At 37.0% G+C, this 15,713-nt stretch overlaps 2 protein-coding genes across 4 annotated transcripts; both read right to left on the reverse strand.

Moving 5' to 3' along the window:
• Positions 1-2,939: 2,939 nt before the first annotated feature.
• LOC113328812 lies at positions 2,940-5,498 on the reverse strand. The gene is made up of 3 exons (XM_026575818.1): positions 4,085-5,498; positions 3,882-3,997; positions 2,940-3,646 (listed from the first exon to the last, which is right to left on the reverse strand). The coding sequence occupies exons 1-3, from the start codon at positions 5,459-5,461 to the stop codon at positions 3,445-3,447; spliced, it is 1,695 nt and encodes a 564-aa protein (XP_026431603.1). The 5' UTR covers positions 5,462-5,498; the 3' UTR covers positions 2,940-3,444.
• Positions 5,499-6,179: 681 nt separating this feature from the next.
• On the reverse strand, positions 6,180-15,368 carry LOC113328810 (TPR and ankyrin repeat-containing protein 1-like). Of its 3 annotated transcripts, none has more exons than XM_026575815.1 (12): positions 15,152-15,368; positions 13,573-14,130; positions 12,047-13,240; positions 11,641-11,968; positions 11,100-11,358; positions 10,760-10,976; positions 10,323-10,675; positions 9,597-10,133; positions 8,291-9,500; positions 7,823-8,173; positions 7,204-7,441; positions 6,180-6,710 (listed from the first exon to the last, which is right to left on the reverse strand). In XM_026575815.1, exons 3-12 carry the CDS (start codon positions 12,350-12,352, stop codon positions 6,205-6,207), a joined length of 4,305 nt encoding a protein of 1,434 aa, XP_026431600.1. In that variant the 5' UTR covers positions 12,353-13,240; positions 13,573-14,130; positions 15,152-15,368; the 3' UTR covers positions 6,180-6,204. The 3 variants fall into 3 exon arrangements, with proteins under 3 accessions (XP_026431600.1, XP_026431602.1, XP_026431601.1); XM_026575817.1 differs by having other exon boundaries at positions 12,047-13,259; XM_026575816.1 differs by lacking the exon at positions 15,152-15,368 and adding an exon at positions 14,392-14,620.
• Between the last annotated feature and the right edge of the window lie 345 nt (positions 15,369-15,713).

Below are 15,713 nucleotides of genomic sequence, written 5' to 3' on the forward strand. Positions count from 1 at the left end.
AAGCAGGCCAAACCTAGGGCATCTATTTCTCTAGAATGAACACATACGAGGTCACAAAACATACGGAAAGGATGCTAGATATGACTCACACAAATGTATGGAGAGCAACAACGGGATGGAATAGCACTAATAATCATTAGCCAATGTCAACCGAAATCGAAAAGATCCGCTACAAGATGACAGCAAAAGAATAAGGTTCCAGTAGTTTTATTTTCTCATAACTCGTTTTAGTTTCCAAAATTTACTAGGAGAGGGGTAACATACCACAGGTCCATGGATAGGATCAATAGAGATGAAAGATTGAACATCAGAATTAGACCATTTGATTTCGTTCTCATTAGCATCTATAAACTTAAACTCATGTAATTCTGTACAGCAATACACATCTCCACTTTTTCTCATTCTCTCAACTCAAACACACAAATACCTTAAACTCATGTAATTCTGTACCTTAGCTCAACACAGTCAATCCCAGAACCACTATGAGTTCTTCCCTGCACTTCACAAAACCACAACAACAATATCCTCACTACCACCTCCTTCCTCAATTATTCATATGTGCAACTTCAGAATCACCACAACCACAACAGTAAACCACAATTACAACTCCATTCTACATTGATCTCAATTCTGGTTCTATTCTCAATCAAATAAATTGAATACTTTAATTAGCTCAATTAAAAATACCAGAATTAGAAATAATTAGAGACTTACCCAGCAATTCACGTTCTCTGAATTGTTAAATCACCAAATCATTTCCACCCAGAACCTAATTCTTGTTTTAAGGAAGAACATAAACCCTAACTGACTACTTCAAGACCTGAACTGTCGTTCAGGCTTTCTGTCGAACACCTTTATCTGTCCTCTTTGTTTATAGACATATTTTTCCCTTAAACTATTAAATATACCATTTTTAATATAACCTTAATTAAAAATCATAAATATTATCGCCATCTATAAAGTAAAAATTCATTCAATATTTTTTTATATTAATTGTCATTCCTTTTTTAAATAAAAACATTGATGGGTAGTTACAAAACCTTTCAAATAAAAATTTATGACAAAATATTCCTTTACAATATTTCCTAAAACAATAATACTATCCAAATTAGATTTTTTAACACTAATAATTTTAATTTTGGTAATAACCTAATATTAAATAGGCTAGTCAAGGGCTAGTCATGACATTTTATAAGATTTCCTTAGTATCTTGACAAAGTCAAAGTTGACTCTTAATTTAGTACGGAGGGAGTACTACTTACAAAAAAACTAATGCTGGACTAAAAAAATCCTAAAGTGTCTTTTTCCTCTTCTCTTTAAGAGCATTTTTATAAGATAATCAATTATTCCCTCGGTTTCAAAAACAATGTCCTCTATTCCGTTTTCGTAGCTTACGTTTATAATCATATTTTTCAAATAAACTCTCAGATGTAGCCTTAATTTTTTGGTATTTTTTGAAAGAAAACATATGTTACGCTTAAAGAAAAATGGTTCCAAAAATTCAATATTTTCTTAGTTTTCTATTAAACTAAAATAAATAAATAACTAAGCGTAGTCAATTAAAAAATTATAGCCTATTTAATATTTTGGCAAAGTCAAAACGGACTAAGTTTTTGTCACTAAGGGAGTATAAAAATAAATATCAGAATTATTTATGTATTTATTTTTATTATTATTATTGGATAACGATTATTACATAAAACTAGTTGGAAGCCTAACAAGATAAGCTCCAACAACGCACTACCACACTACTTTAGCAGGTTGTCGTGCTAGCCTACCAACGAGCCTTATGCGGAACCAGCCAAGGGAACCGAAGCGGATAAGGGCGCCGATTATGTCGCAAGGAGTGCAAGTTAACTCTACCTTCCATGTCAAATTCTGCAATATTACACCATCGGGGACTCGAACCTGGGACCTCCTGGAGCGCATCAAATTTATGTATTTATGATTATCTATAACTATAAGTTTTACCAAACAAAGTCAAAACATAATACATTGCAATTATTTTTTAGCCTAAGCAGAAAGTCGGGAATTGTACAATAACAGTCGGGATATATTATGCACTTTGGAGCTTCGTCATGTCATCACCCTTAGGCTTAGTCCTATGGGCTAGACATCTAGCTGTTAGATTGGCCATCCACGTCGCCATGGACAACCTCCTAAGTCCTATGGGCTAGATATCTAGCAGCTAGATTGGTCATCCATCTCATCTGGGACCACTATAGAGCGCCGCTTGGTTCGGCTCTAAGCGCCGTTTGGTTCGGCTTTTTAAATCTCAGCCGTTAGATCATAAAATTTATCTCCCAGCGCCGAACCATTCAGCGTTAAATACACTTTTTGAGCGCCGAACCATTCAGCGTTTCAATCTCGCTGATAGTTGAACTGCGAGCAAATGCTAAGAAAAAGAAGTAGCCAGATAGAGTGTTAACTTTTTTCCCACACTTTTTTCTTGATTTGCAACACTTTTTGGTCAATCTAACAATCCAATCTAGCCCATAGGGATTAGGCCTCAATCGTCGAATATGAAAGCATACTCAAATTGAACACGTCCATCAAAATGAGGGAACTAAAAGAGGGAACTAAAAGAATATATTTAAAAATGTGACATTTTGATGGACTTGCAAACATTAGGTGGACTAATTGTAAAATACATGAAAACATTAAGGGCTTTCCTCTGGTTTTGCTAATTTTAGGATGGGTTAGAGCCGGGGTTAGTCGACCCTTGGCATTATTGAAAGATGTTCTACAATTACAAAATTGGTATGTATACTTCTTTGAAATTTTTGACAATGAGGAATTAAACTGAACTTTGTTTTACTCGAAAGGCTCCAAGAAATCTCTAAATGACCACATGAGAAAGGGTAGTAAGGACGTAACAAAGTGAGTTCGTCTAGATAAAAAAAAAAAAGAACAAATGATGTGGCTCCAGCAGATGGCAATGGTCGAAACATAACCGTTTAGCCGAAGTCCAAACTGAGGCTAAAATCTGAGAAACTATTTATCTAAACACTTGCCTCCTAACCCCAAGCATACATAGAGCAGTAGTAAAATGTGTACTCACTGGCACACACTAGTGGAGTTAGAGAAAAGAACACACCCTAGAAGTGACACTTACAGAAGGGCATCCACAGGAGGACCACAAGTACGAACAGAAACGAGTTCTTGGGGATAACATACAACTCTGAAGGAACCCAGATTGAGGTCCTAAACATTTCATACAAAATACCTTTGAAACTAACCAGAAAAGTTGCAGATTTAATAAGGGGAGCTGTGACTGCGGTGCGCACTGTCATTGTTTTGACAGTCAAACCAGATTCTAGAGGCTCTGGTATATCAATGATTCCTAAATGCATCCGAAAGATATATTTCAATCTACCAGAAAAAGATACCCAATGAAATGATGCTATCACGAGGATGCTGCAACTCCTGCCAAACAAAATACCACTACTTTTTCTGCTTGCCTTCATTCTTTCCAGCCTGCTTCTTTTGTAGTTCTTCCCTCTTGATTTTCTTGCTGTAAGGAGTATTTTTAATAATAATCGCAAAAAGAAAGTCCATGAATAATAATTTCAATATTGGAGTCTTTGCAGTCAACTTCCTCAAGCAGTCACCAATTTTTGAGTACTGAATATCATGATCCTCGTTGCTGAAACAAATTAGTCAAAGTGAATGAAGTTAACTACACGGAAACAGCAAACTGTCCTAAGAAAAGTATGATAGCAATAGCACATGCTTCTATGAACCAGACAGTAGAGTGTTCTAAATTTAGGGGTCCGAAAAATGTCTGCAATGCAGAGAGAGTCTGAATTGAACAGAGAGAGTCAAAGTTGCATGTTATATTTACTTTACCAAAACCAGGAGATTTACTTAAAATAACTAACCTGCCACTTAATGCGAAAGAGAGCTGCTTTAGTTCCCACATCCAGTCTTTATATTTAGAAAAGAGGTCTTTAGAAAATGGATACTCACTATGTAGATAGCAAATGCAGATTTCCAACTGAAAAACACACACACAAAAATGTTACAAGTTTTGTTACTGGAAAAGGAAATTAAAGAGAAAAAGAATTAGAACCATGAAACAAACCTTCTTCTGTGGGTTGCAATCATGATAGGGGATGTCCTCAAAAATCCATTTCGAAAACATGTAGACACGAGCTGTGTTCGTAAACAACTGTGAGGATTTCACAAGATCGAATTTTTTGGTTATCTCCAATTCCGCCCTTTCCATATCATCATCAGACTCGGTTGGACATTCACTATAACCCACATGGTCAAAATTGGAGAAACAGACATTTTCCTCCTCTGGATTTCCAATCTCCTCCATTTCATAGTCTATGTTAGAATCTGAGATTTCTGGGTATAGTACTCCGAATATGTCTTCTCTGGAGTGAATCGAATCCACATCTATCTCAAAGACACTGTGGCTCAAAAACTCTCTCTGAATATCTCCTGACTTCAAAAAGACCAAAGGATCCCCAACTGCATCGAGGATATCAGCAAGCAACTTATCATAAGGCATCGAGCCCCTTTTCTCGAGGATCATAGCAAACACAGGCGGCAGAACAGTTATTATATCGTATCTGGCAAGCAGACTGTACAGCAAATCAAAGTGACATCCACAATTCAAACAAATTAAAGCAACCAAGAGAACCAACTTGCAGACCAGATAAGGGTAGTAAGCCACTCTGTCAGAATCACGTTCCCAAAGCCATTCTAGCCTACTAGTAAGTATTTCTTTGATCTTGGATGCTATAAAATCGAAAAACCTCCTCGAGAAAACTTTTGAGTCGGCTACTGATAATGAGCTGGCATTGCATCTTAGATTCCCCCAGGGAATTGTTTCATAAACAGAAGACTTTACTGTCAAAAAGGAACCAGGCCAGGATGAAACAAAAAAAAGAAGACGTTCAAGAAAATAAAAGAACCAGGAAGCTGACATGATATCATGGTCGTTTTTCCAGTCGTGGTTAAATGCTTCTTGTAATGATTTTTCAAAATTACTAACCAAACAAACAGAGACCTCTCCTGATATCTTGCTCCTTTTCAACTGCTTAATGAAAGCATTATAGGCTGGAGACAAATCCGAACGTTGTATGATAACTTGATAAAGTTCTTCGCTGAAGTTACCAAACATAAAAATCTGTAAGACCACACTCCACATTTCTATATACAGTAACCTGCCTTTTTTGCTCATTATATCTATCATCACTTCCTTGATTAAATCCTTGGAAAGCTCAGTTATTCTTAGATCCATCACATGTTTGTAACACGTATGTTTCGGGTCCCTCATACAAAACTTCACGAAAAAACGCTGCTTGGAACGTCCCAAAAACTTGAGCAGTTCCCCAGGAAGCTTTTTGTCCAGTATCTTGGACTCTATTATCGATTTTGCAACCTGGTAACTGTTAAGAGCGGTTAATGCTTGTCGAAAAGGACCATAATTGTGCATGAAAAAACTCATTACCAACTTTGACTATATCAGAAAATTTATAGAGGCTTTCCAGCTTCTCCAATACTTGCATACAAAGACTAAGCAATGTAGACAACCAATATCTACGAGCAGAAGACGCAAATTGGTGATCATTCATGCCAAGTAAGTCTCTGGTTTTTCGAAGAAGTCTATCCTCAATTTCTTTTCTCCAAGAGGCATCACTGTTCAGCAAAATGTATATAGAACTTTGATCATGTTCCTGCTTATGCACACCAAAGTAACCCAAACAAAACTTCTTATAGCTTTTGTAGTCTTGTTTATCTGGAGTTCCAAGAGAATTGAGATATTTCAATAAGTTAACTATCTTTTCTTTCCATAAATTCCAGAAGTCAATGTCTGAACGGAGACCCTGTTCTCGGATATTGAATTGTCTACATGCTCCATTGTATTTACGAGCAGATCATTCCAAACATACTCAGAAGGTGCTATAGCAAGATGGTAATCAATGATTTTCCTCAATGAAATAATTTCACCCCGCAGACTCTTAAATCTTTGTGAAGCAACAAAACAGTCTTTCATCACTGACAATATACTATTTGTGTCTGATAATATGCTTGTCTCTGTGCTAATGAATTCATAACTAGATTATCTTTGCTTTTTGCTATCAACTTAACTTTTGCCAAAAGTTTTTCTTTGTTGGGAAATTTTTTCAAGGGCCAACCTTTGTTTCCATTTGCCCAAACAGAATTGCCAAGAACATAAAACAGGATGACCTATGACACGTCTACAATGTTCCCTGCCTTCTCTAACATATCTGCCTCAAGAAGACGATCCCCTTTTAATCTCGCAACAGTGGCAGCTGCAATAAAATTTTCAGACCCAGCTTCGAGAAGGATGAGCTCATCAAGATAATCATGAGACCTTAAAAATGTTCTTTTCGTGTCCAACGAGCTAAAGGCTTCGATAAACTTCATCATGTTTTTAGTATTATTCTGTTGATGATAGTGAAGGGCACATCTCTCGAGAAAACTTTGTTCCATATCTGTCAGATCCTGACTTTTGGCTGTATCAGTGTTTGGCCTTGCACTTTCTTTCCAACATTCTATGAACTGAAGACCGGTTTCAAAGAGACTACCATTCGAGCAAACTAGCAAACACTTGGAAAAGCAGTTACACCTAGAATACACATCAGCTGCAGTAGACCAACATCCCGCAAGACTGAAACAGTCACCAGCATCTTCTAGCCTAGATTCTCCACAGTTTTCCAAATAAATCAGACCTACATAAAAAGAAGTTAAAAAATATAAGCAAGCTGAACATAACATGACTGACTAGAAGGATGAATTCAGATCCATACATAATCAATCGTTGACGAGTAATCAAAACTCAGGGAGCATGTGAAAAGGCTAGATTATATTTTACTGCAATATAGTGATAGAACTTTTAAGAAAAAAAAGGTTGATCTTTCATGCGCTATAGTTAATTTCTACAAATATTACAAAGGAGATAGCATATTAAAAGATTTCTAATACCACTTCTATCCTACAAACTGCTAATAAGTCGAAGTGTGACAAATCAGCTCTCTTGAGGTTCAACCGAGACTGGTTTGATAATTCAGGGAATGCAACATCTATTACACAATTTAAAAATCAACTGATCCAACAACATAGGTGTTCAAACAACGCATTTTTTAAGATATATGATCGCTAGAAGAAAATAAGAAACCAAAAGTAAATTATTAAATTAATATACAACGGGAAAATAGTCCATACCTGCTCTTTTGTAATCCTTTAGCTCCATGAAACATTTGGCAGCAAAATCAGCCTTGCCAATGGATTCATAAATCTCAGCTGCCTCCAAAAGAGCAACGCGAGCTAGTTCAGTATTAGAACCAAGCATGTGAATACCAGCAGCTCTAAGACCAGAAGCTTTAGCGAGCTTCTCCGAGAATGAATCACCAGCTCTTTCAAAGCACATTGTTGCCATCTCAAAATTACCTTCCTCCAGTAACTGCAAGGAAAATAAGCACGTAATTTAGAATCTCCAGGGTACAATAGGTAAATAAGTTAGTAGTGTGGATGCAAAGAAGGTGCGGAAAACATGGTCATTCACTATACAATAATCTATATGAAAAAATAGGATATACTCGTGTCGTTCCAATCCATAAACGAATCTATATCTGATTACTTTTAATCTAAATACCCAATAAATGTACATTTGATGGTGTAGTCCATGCCAGGTCGCTCATGTAACTGAATAAAACAAAGACCTTAAACTATTTGTTAACATATTCTTTATAGGAAAAATGTTAGGGAGGGTAAATTTTGAAAATCTAGCTAAATACACTTTCCTGCATGGATAAGAGATTAAAGTTCAAGTTCAAACTTCAACCTTGATACCGCGTGAACTCCATTCCTCTTTGCTGCTAGTAACCTGCATTGCATGTACAAGTGATTCATCAAGTTCTCTAACTTGAACGAGACATAACTTCTTCCAGTAATCAAACATAGGCTTCGAAAAATCATCTCTATTTTCACAGATCCACAGACTCTGCCTAGTACGAGTGATAGCAACATACAATTGCTTCAGTTCAGAGCAGAGAATTTGGTGTTTCGCCTTGTTAAATTTTGGAAACTTCACAGCGTTGGAGTTGAGAAGACTTTGTTCCTTCATATACCCATAAACAACTCTCCATTGACTCTTTAAAGGTGATGTTCCAAAAAAGTTGTAAAGCAAAACATCCTACATAAACAACAAATGCAATATCAGGCTGAATCACACACTGTATTATATAAAAAACAAATGGAGCTTTACCAGGAAATACAAAAGGAATACCATAAGCCACTATCGTATATATACCTGAAATTCTAAGCCCTTGCATTCTGCTATAGTAAGAACAAGAGCTTGTTTTCCAATATGTTCAGCAATTTCCTTCCTAACAGAACCATCACGCACCAAAATGACTTGTTCTGCGCCAAATCCACTCATACTCCTACCAGCATTTTCACCGCTTTTCCCGAAAATAGTTATTATTGCACTATCGTCATTCGCAGATTCAAGCCAAATTGGTGCTTCCCCATAAATAAGGCTTGTTTCGGGACTTAAGTTGTCAATGTGATGTGGGAAGAATTTGTGCAGAAGTTCAACTACACTCTGCGACAAATTGAGAACACCTGCATGAGTACGGAAGTTCTGGTTCAAATGATAGATGTCTGAGATATGAGATGGATCCATGTCTTTTGCATTTCCCACGACATCACTTCCTGAATCCAAAATAAACTCGTTGTAGAACAAAGATCTTGCATCTTGAAATCTGAAATCGACCCCACCAGCAATAGTTTGCGCAGTATCACCAGAAAAAACAAATCCTTCCACAAAATTCCTACAAATATATTTAAATAGACCAATCTGTCTCATGGTGAGATCCTGTACTTCATCAATATACACGAAATCCATTTCCTGACCCTCATAACACCCAGTTTTCAGTCGACGGTGAAGGTCAATCACAAAATCAGCCGAATCGAACTCGTCATGTAGTATTTTCTTCTTCTCGTATTCAAGGAAAATATCATAAATCATCTCCCTTCTTTCCCTGTTTAAGGATGACACCCGTCCGTCAGATAGTAATATGTAATCCTCCCGACTAAGTTTATCATCAGGTAGCTTTCCAGCAAAAAGCCCACCTTTTATGTGTGAAATAATCTCGATAAAAACCATAGATGAATCCAGCTTCTTGGTCAACTGGCAATTAAAATGAGGCCAGTAAGATGAGTTGAATCTTTCATAATTGACCTCTTTTGTTCTTATAAAAGCACGCAAAGCAAATGACCTTGAGGTTGCATTTTTAGATTGTGAAAGTTCCCTTATAACACTGAATCTATCAAAATACGAGTTTCCCATACTTCCATCAAGCATCATTAAGAATTTCTGAAATGTTATGACAAGTGGATAACTCTCAGGTGGAATGTCCCTCAGAGAATTTGGTATATCTTGATATTGAACTGCGTCATCGACATCAGGCAACTGAACGGAATTGTGTTCTGTTGAAGCCCTGCTACTGCTGCTGAAGCTGTATTAAAAGTACAAGAAAATTAATTAGAATACATGAAGTACTCAAAAGTAATAGAGAAATTACAAAGCTGAATCTAGAAAAGTAAACTGATACCTTTTCAAGTTAGAAATTTGGTTTTTAACAGCAGAGCATAGTTTTGGACTGACTGTTACGAATAATTGCCTTAAGACAGTACAATTTGTCTCATTCCCAACAACTCTGCAAATATTCCCAGTTGGAGCACTCAAAGAAATATCTCCCATGGCGGCCACAAATCCTTTAGAAGAAAAGTAGTGTTGCTGCTCCTTTTGAAACAATCTCATTGTCAAAACAGTGGTTTTCCCTGTTCCAGACCTGCCCAGAATGAAGGTACTTCTAGGGTAAAGAATGATGTCTAATTCCTTATCTGTTACTTCAAAAGGAAGATCCAGCTCTTTTCCATCACTTCCGGAGAGCAAATGGTTCACTAAGCCAGCTGATAAGGAGTAGAACTTCATCAGCAATAGACTATCTCTCACTTTTGAGCTTTCAATGTAACATCTCCCACCCGATACCCCGTCACTTGTACTATCTACTGACTCAGCATTGTTAGTTTTCTTATATCTAACGATCTCATCATCTATTCTCCAAGTAATTGGCACTACCAAATCCCTGCAAAAATAAATTATGAGAGTATGTTCATGTATTACTAAAATCTACCGTAAAATATTGTTAACTTTCACTATGTAAAGCAACATTGAGAATAAGAATTGATCAATACTCACCATCTGAAGTTGAATACAGAAATCAAGAGACCTTTCAATGGAAATAACTGGTGTTTTATGAGATTAAAATACATACCCCTTCATATGTTCCAGCTTACAGCGGTTGAGGTAATCATCAGTGTATATGGAGAATATGCTGTCCAGACTCTTCACTAGTTTAGGTATTTCCTCAAGAGACAAAATATCCCATATCCTTAAAACTTGGGTGTAGCATGAATATTTTGCAACATCAACGCTAGAAATAATATAAATCCTTCCAACCTTATACTGTTTCACAAGCTGGACCGAGTTACCACATAGAATTTCAACCTCAAGCTTCTTTGGACGCCAACCATTGGAAAGTTTAACCAATAGATTAACCACAGACTTTTGTGTTTGTGATGACTTCAACTTCCCAAATGACTTTCTAAAGTTATTGCTGAACAGGACCTATAAATTTGAGGTAACAGAAATGATCAATGAGTGGAAACTAAGAAAATGGTAGATATTTGATTCATTGTTGGAACAGTTTACCTTCCATAATGCACTTTTGAAAAGCATACTATCTTCATGAAGTAAGTTATCTAACTGATCAAGCTCTTTCTTCGCCTTGATCATTGCTTTGACTAACTCTTCATCTTCATCAGCATTAAAAAAACATCCCCGCTGTTTCGCATCACGAATTAAATCTTCCCAGAAAGATCCATTTTTACACAACTTTTTGTCATTCCCCAAAATCCAAAGGCAGTGCCTGAAACGTTAACACACGACAAATTAACAAAGACTAAACGATGTGTAATCAGCATATGTACAAATCTCCTACAGTATTATTTTTTTCCCAAAAAAGTGAAAAACACACACACACTACTTGTACCTAGCCCGTGTCAGAGCAACATTAGCACGTTGTGGATTAGATAGGAACTCATCTGACCCCCCACTATGATTAGACCCGACAGTAGATATTATTATGACATCTTCCTCGCCCCCATAGAATCCATCTGCAGACATCACCTTCACTATAAAGTTCTTTAGCTTCTCATATTTTTGACCAACTTTATTCTCTATTGCAGCAATTTGGGCAGTGTACGGAGATATGATACCAACGGTTAAGCTATGCTTAGAGCCTTCCCATGCTGTGAACATTTAAAAACATCCTTTATAAGTAGAATAAATGGACATATCATGATTCAACAATTCAAAAAAGAAAAATTAAGACAGGCTTAATGAAATGTGTCATTATGTCTATCACATCTATAAACTATGGTATTTATATACAACAACAGTTGTATCCTCACTAATGCTTAGAATAATGCTGAGCATGAGAATGGAAGAGTAATAAAAATGTAAACCTACTTTGAATCTTCTACTCAATAACAAATAAGCTATTGCAATCAACTTACTAACTTTGAACACACCTTTATAAAGGTTTCGCACTATTGCCATTACAACTGCCACCTCAACCATATTTTTTATACCATGCCCAGCTTCATCTGGCTCCTCCATTCCATTTGAAATGTTTATGAATGAGTAGAGACCAAACATAGGTCCTGGTAGATAATGTTTTTGAAAATTTTCATGAAGAACACTTGGAGCATCTATCATCTGATCTTTATAGAATTTACGATTTGGGAAAGAGCTTATTTCAGGATGCATTCTGTACTGCATGTTGAGAAGGTCCTCCACATGCTCAAACAAACCCAACCTTTCAAATAGACTTCTTCCAAACCCAGCTTCATCAGCCACCTAATATTAAAATGCATTGGAAAATATTAAGAATGAAAACCTTATGTTAAAGCGAAGAAATTGATGTTATACACTTACCCTGCTTTTGACCCTGGCTTGTGGATGGCACTCATCGCCAATTAGGACAGCGTGTCTTATAGCTTCAAGCTGCATGGGAATCACTGATTCACACTCTTTCAACTGAGCAGCTTCGTCGATCACCAACAAATCCAGTGGTTCCAGGTCTACCTCATGCAGATTATATGAGCTTAACACAGTGGAAAAAATGAGGGATGAATTTTTCAAACAGAACTCTGTTAAGAAAATTCTGTTAGTGGAACTTGGAAGGCGATCACCAAGAGAATGACCGACAGATCTTAGAACCTTCATAACATCAATCCTCATCTTGTGTAATGTGTCTAATATGTAATTAAATGCTCTACTCCCTTGTGCCACCTTGGAATAATTTTCTTGTCATGCAAAGAGTTCTTCTAATTCCTTGTCAGTCACCTGACATTCAGAAAGCAAAGTTCCAAGAGATTCAAGCAAACCACAAAGAATTACCATCTTTCCGAAAATGTCCGGCAAAATAAGTCTTTTAGGGAGATGGGTGCATAATATTCTGATGCTTCTTTTTAATGGCACCACTAAGGCTCTGAATCTGTTGTTTGCAAACATGAGAAGTGACATGCGGATTTCAGAATTAGTTCCAGTTTTCTCTGTTACGTGAACCTCTGTAATTATTTCACTCTCAAAACACGAACCATACTGATATACACAATCATCAAGAAAATCCACCATGGAATCGAAATGTTTCTTCCAACCAGTTAATGGAGCAAAACACTCTACAAGACTGTCCACACGATAATCCACATATATCTTTCCAAGATCATCAGATAACTCCAATCTATTCATAGTCCCAAACAAGAGAAAGTCCCCAAATGAGCGAACTGACACTTTCTTTCCCATGTCTGATTCGCAAGCATCTCTGTGAAGGTTTAAGGTACGCAACGCAAGTTCAGCAACTGCAATGTTTTTTGGGGCACAAGCAAGCGTTCTGTAATCCATACTTAGCAAGCTATACAGTAATATACTAATCATTTTGGTCTTTCCTGTCCCAGGTGGACCCCAAACAAGTTTTACAGAAGACCTGTGGTTACATTGCACTGCAGATATAGTACCCAAAACCGCAGCTCTTTGAGATTCATTAAGAGATAGTAATAATTGTGAATCAACTTTTCTGGCCCAAATCCTGTCAACTTGTGCAGAACAGGAACCACAATTTTCCTTTACCTGCATTACCATAAAGCCACTGTAAAAATCGTTTCCCACACAACAAACATCATAATTAGTATAATTATTACTATGCTAAGAATTTACTTTTCAAAAAGGGAAGAGATATCTTATTATCTATTTTCCCATATATATTCCTGTGTAGCATAAAAGAAAGAGAGACCAAAACCAGCATAAAAACCAACTCTGAAATTGGAAAAGAATGCTGAGGTTAAAAAGTGAAGCCAAATCGGCGCAATTGCAGCATTTGTTTCACATTGCAACAAGGTTTCCAAAGACTTGAGAACGTAAGTCACACAAACTTTTACACTTAAGTGGTGAATACATCTTACCGTGGAATTGGCACACAGAACTTCCTTGATAATATTCAAGTTTCGAAACATATGTAACGCCTTCCATGTTCTAGTGTTTGTTGCCAAGTTCACCAGAAACACCACAAACAGTGATTTCCTCCTGCCCTCTTTCATCTCTATCTTTATCGGCTTTGAGGTCTTAACCTGAAAGCAAATAAGTCTGTCTTCGTGCCCCACATAATCGCACTCTATCACATCTTCTACAACTGAAGCCAAAGACCAACTACTTCCAAACCGCTGCAAGTCCGAAGCAACTTCAGGTACAGCATCACCCAAAAGAAACAGATCTGAAGGTTTCGGACTATACGGTTCTTTGCCATATACACCATACCGGTTTTTCCAGGAGTCAAACTTGATACAATACAAGAATGGTCCGCCATCCAGCTTAGACTCCTCTACTGAGATTACTCAGCGTGAGGTACACCTGACAAACTCCATTTGTGAACAAATGTTCTTGCGAGTTTCTTCCAGCAACGGCATAGTATAAGAACCAAGATAATGTTGTACGGATTCAAAACGCTTTGGTATTACTTCAACCTAAAAAAAAAATTCATACACAATTTCCAGATTAAAACAACATACAACATCCAACTAATCATAATCCAAAATCCACATCTGAATACCACACATTAGCTAAACCAGCTTGAGAAGTTACAAGCCAAGACAGAAAATCACAAAAAGACATAAATATAAAACAGATCATAAAATTGGAAGTAATTGAAGGCCAATAAAGTGGATAATTCGACAAACATTAAACACTTAGTGATTTATCAATGGTTATATCTTTGTGATACTCACAAGTATTTAATCCCGTGCAGATTCAAATAACTGTCTAGGTTTACAGTCCATACATAAAACTTCCATCACATTTGGACCTGCAACCACCACCACAACTGCAGCAGTAATGGGTGTTCGTAGTGATGGTCTACACAGGGCCAACTCTAAAACTCTCATACTGATTACTAATAGAACCTAAAATGTTCTAATAAAGCATATTGTGTCCCGTGCAGCTGCAAATAACTGCTACCAAGGTTTATAGTTCATGCTGTGAAAACTTCCATAATACTTGAGCCTGTGTGGACCACCAACATCACCAGAATACCCATCACCACCACCACCACCATGGTGGTGGTCCACACAGTACCCGAATAACAGCTTTGGAAAATGGCCTTAGCGATTATCCATAACACCATCCTATCCTGATCTGCATCATGAATTATCACTGTGGCCATCACTAAATTGGGGATAAAATGCTCTACTTAAGCATATATCAAGCATAATTGACACCTCCACGTGAACTAGAAATTACAAAACTCAACGACAAATTTCAGTAAACCACCACTTACACCAGCCCATGAATAATGACTATGGTGATCACAAAATTGGGGAAAAATTGCTCTACTAAAGCATAAAACCAAGCATAATCGATATCATCTACCCCATCTATTCAAGAATCTGAACCAGAAATTACAAAAATCTAGGGCAAATTAACTCAAAAGCTATAAAATGACAAATTGAGTAAGTGATTGAGAAATTGAAAGAGAGAGAGAGATTATACCTTGTGTTTGTAGAGATCATCATTGAGTATATCTTCAATACTCCAAGAAAAAACATGATCCATCAAATCTTTTACGGAAGAAGAGGAAGTACCAGAAGTTGATGCCACTATTATCAAATTTCAGCCTGTAACTCTTCTTCTTCTTCGTCAACTGCTACTTCTTCGGATTTCTATGAGAGATACAGAGAAAGAGCGGAAGGGGAAAGAGGAAAAATAAAACCCTAGAATATTATGTTGATGAACAGTGAAATGAAATTTCTTGGGAGAAGAAAACAAGAAAAGGCTGAGACTATCGGAGTGAGAACTTTTTGGGCGCGTACCTTCTTAGTGTTTTAGGCGTGACACGTGTGATACAAGGGCAAAAGAGAGAAAGTGGTGGCTTTGGGGAACGACACGTAGCTGAGGAAAAGTGGGTCCTCTTGCATTTTCATCTTTGATGATCATAGGGCAACCGAGTCACCTACCGGCTACAGCTACAGACGAATGCTTCAAAATTGAAAAAAATAAGAAAAAGCTCACCCCTGTGACAACTTCCATAAAGGTGCATCCCAAACCATCGGAC

The sequence above is a fragment of the Papaver somniferum genome, unplaced genomic scaffold (assembly GCF_003573695.1).
Source record: "Papaver somniferum cultivar HN1 unplaced genomic scaffold, ASM357369v1 unplaced-scaffold_114, whole genome shotgun sequence".
Classification (NCBI taxonomy): domain Eukaryota; kingdom Viridiplantae; phylum Streptophyta; class Magnoliopsida; order Ranunculales; family Papaveraceae; genus Papaver; species Papaver somniferum.

Coding starts and splice junctions, on each gene's coding strand:
- LOC113328812 (XM_026575818.1), bottom strand. CDS start 5,461: ATGAGTTTTTTCATGCACAATTATGGTCCTTTTCGACAAGCATTAACC. Junction 3,998..4,084: donor ATTGCAACCCACAGAAGAAG/GTTTGTTTCATG, acceptor TGTGTTTTTCAG/TTGGAAATCTGCATTTGCTA. Junction 3,647..3,881: donor TCTTTCGCATTAAGTGGCAG/GTTAGTTATTTT, acceptor AATTTGTTTCAG/CAACGAGGATCATGATATTC.
- LOC113328810 (XM_026575815.1), bottom strand. CDS start 12,352: ATGAGGATTGATGTTATGAAGGTTCTAAGATCTGTCGGTCATTCTCTT. Junction 10,977..11,099: donor GTTGCTCTGACACGGGCTAG/GTACAAGTAGTG, acceptor TTAACGTTTCAG/GCACTGCCTTTGGATTTTGG. Junction 7,442..7,822: donor GGAGTTCACGCGGTATCAAG/GTTGAAGTTTGA, acceptor TTTTCCTTGCAG/TTACTGGAGGAAGGTAATTT.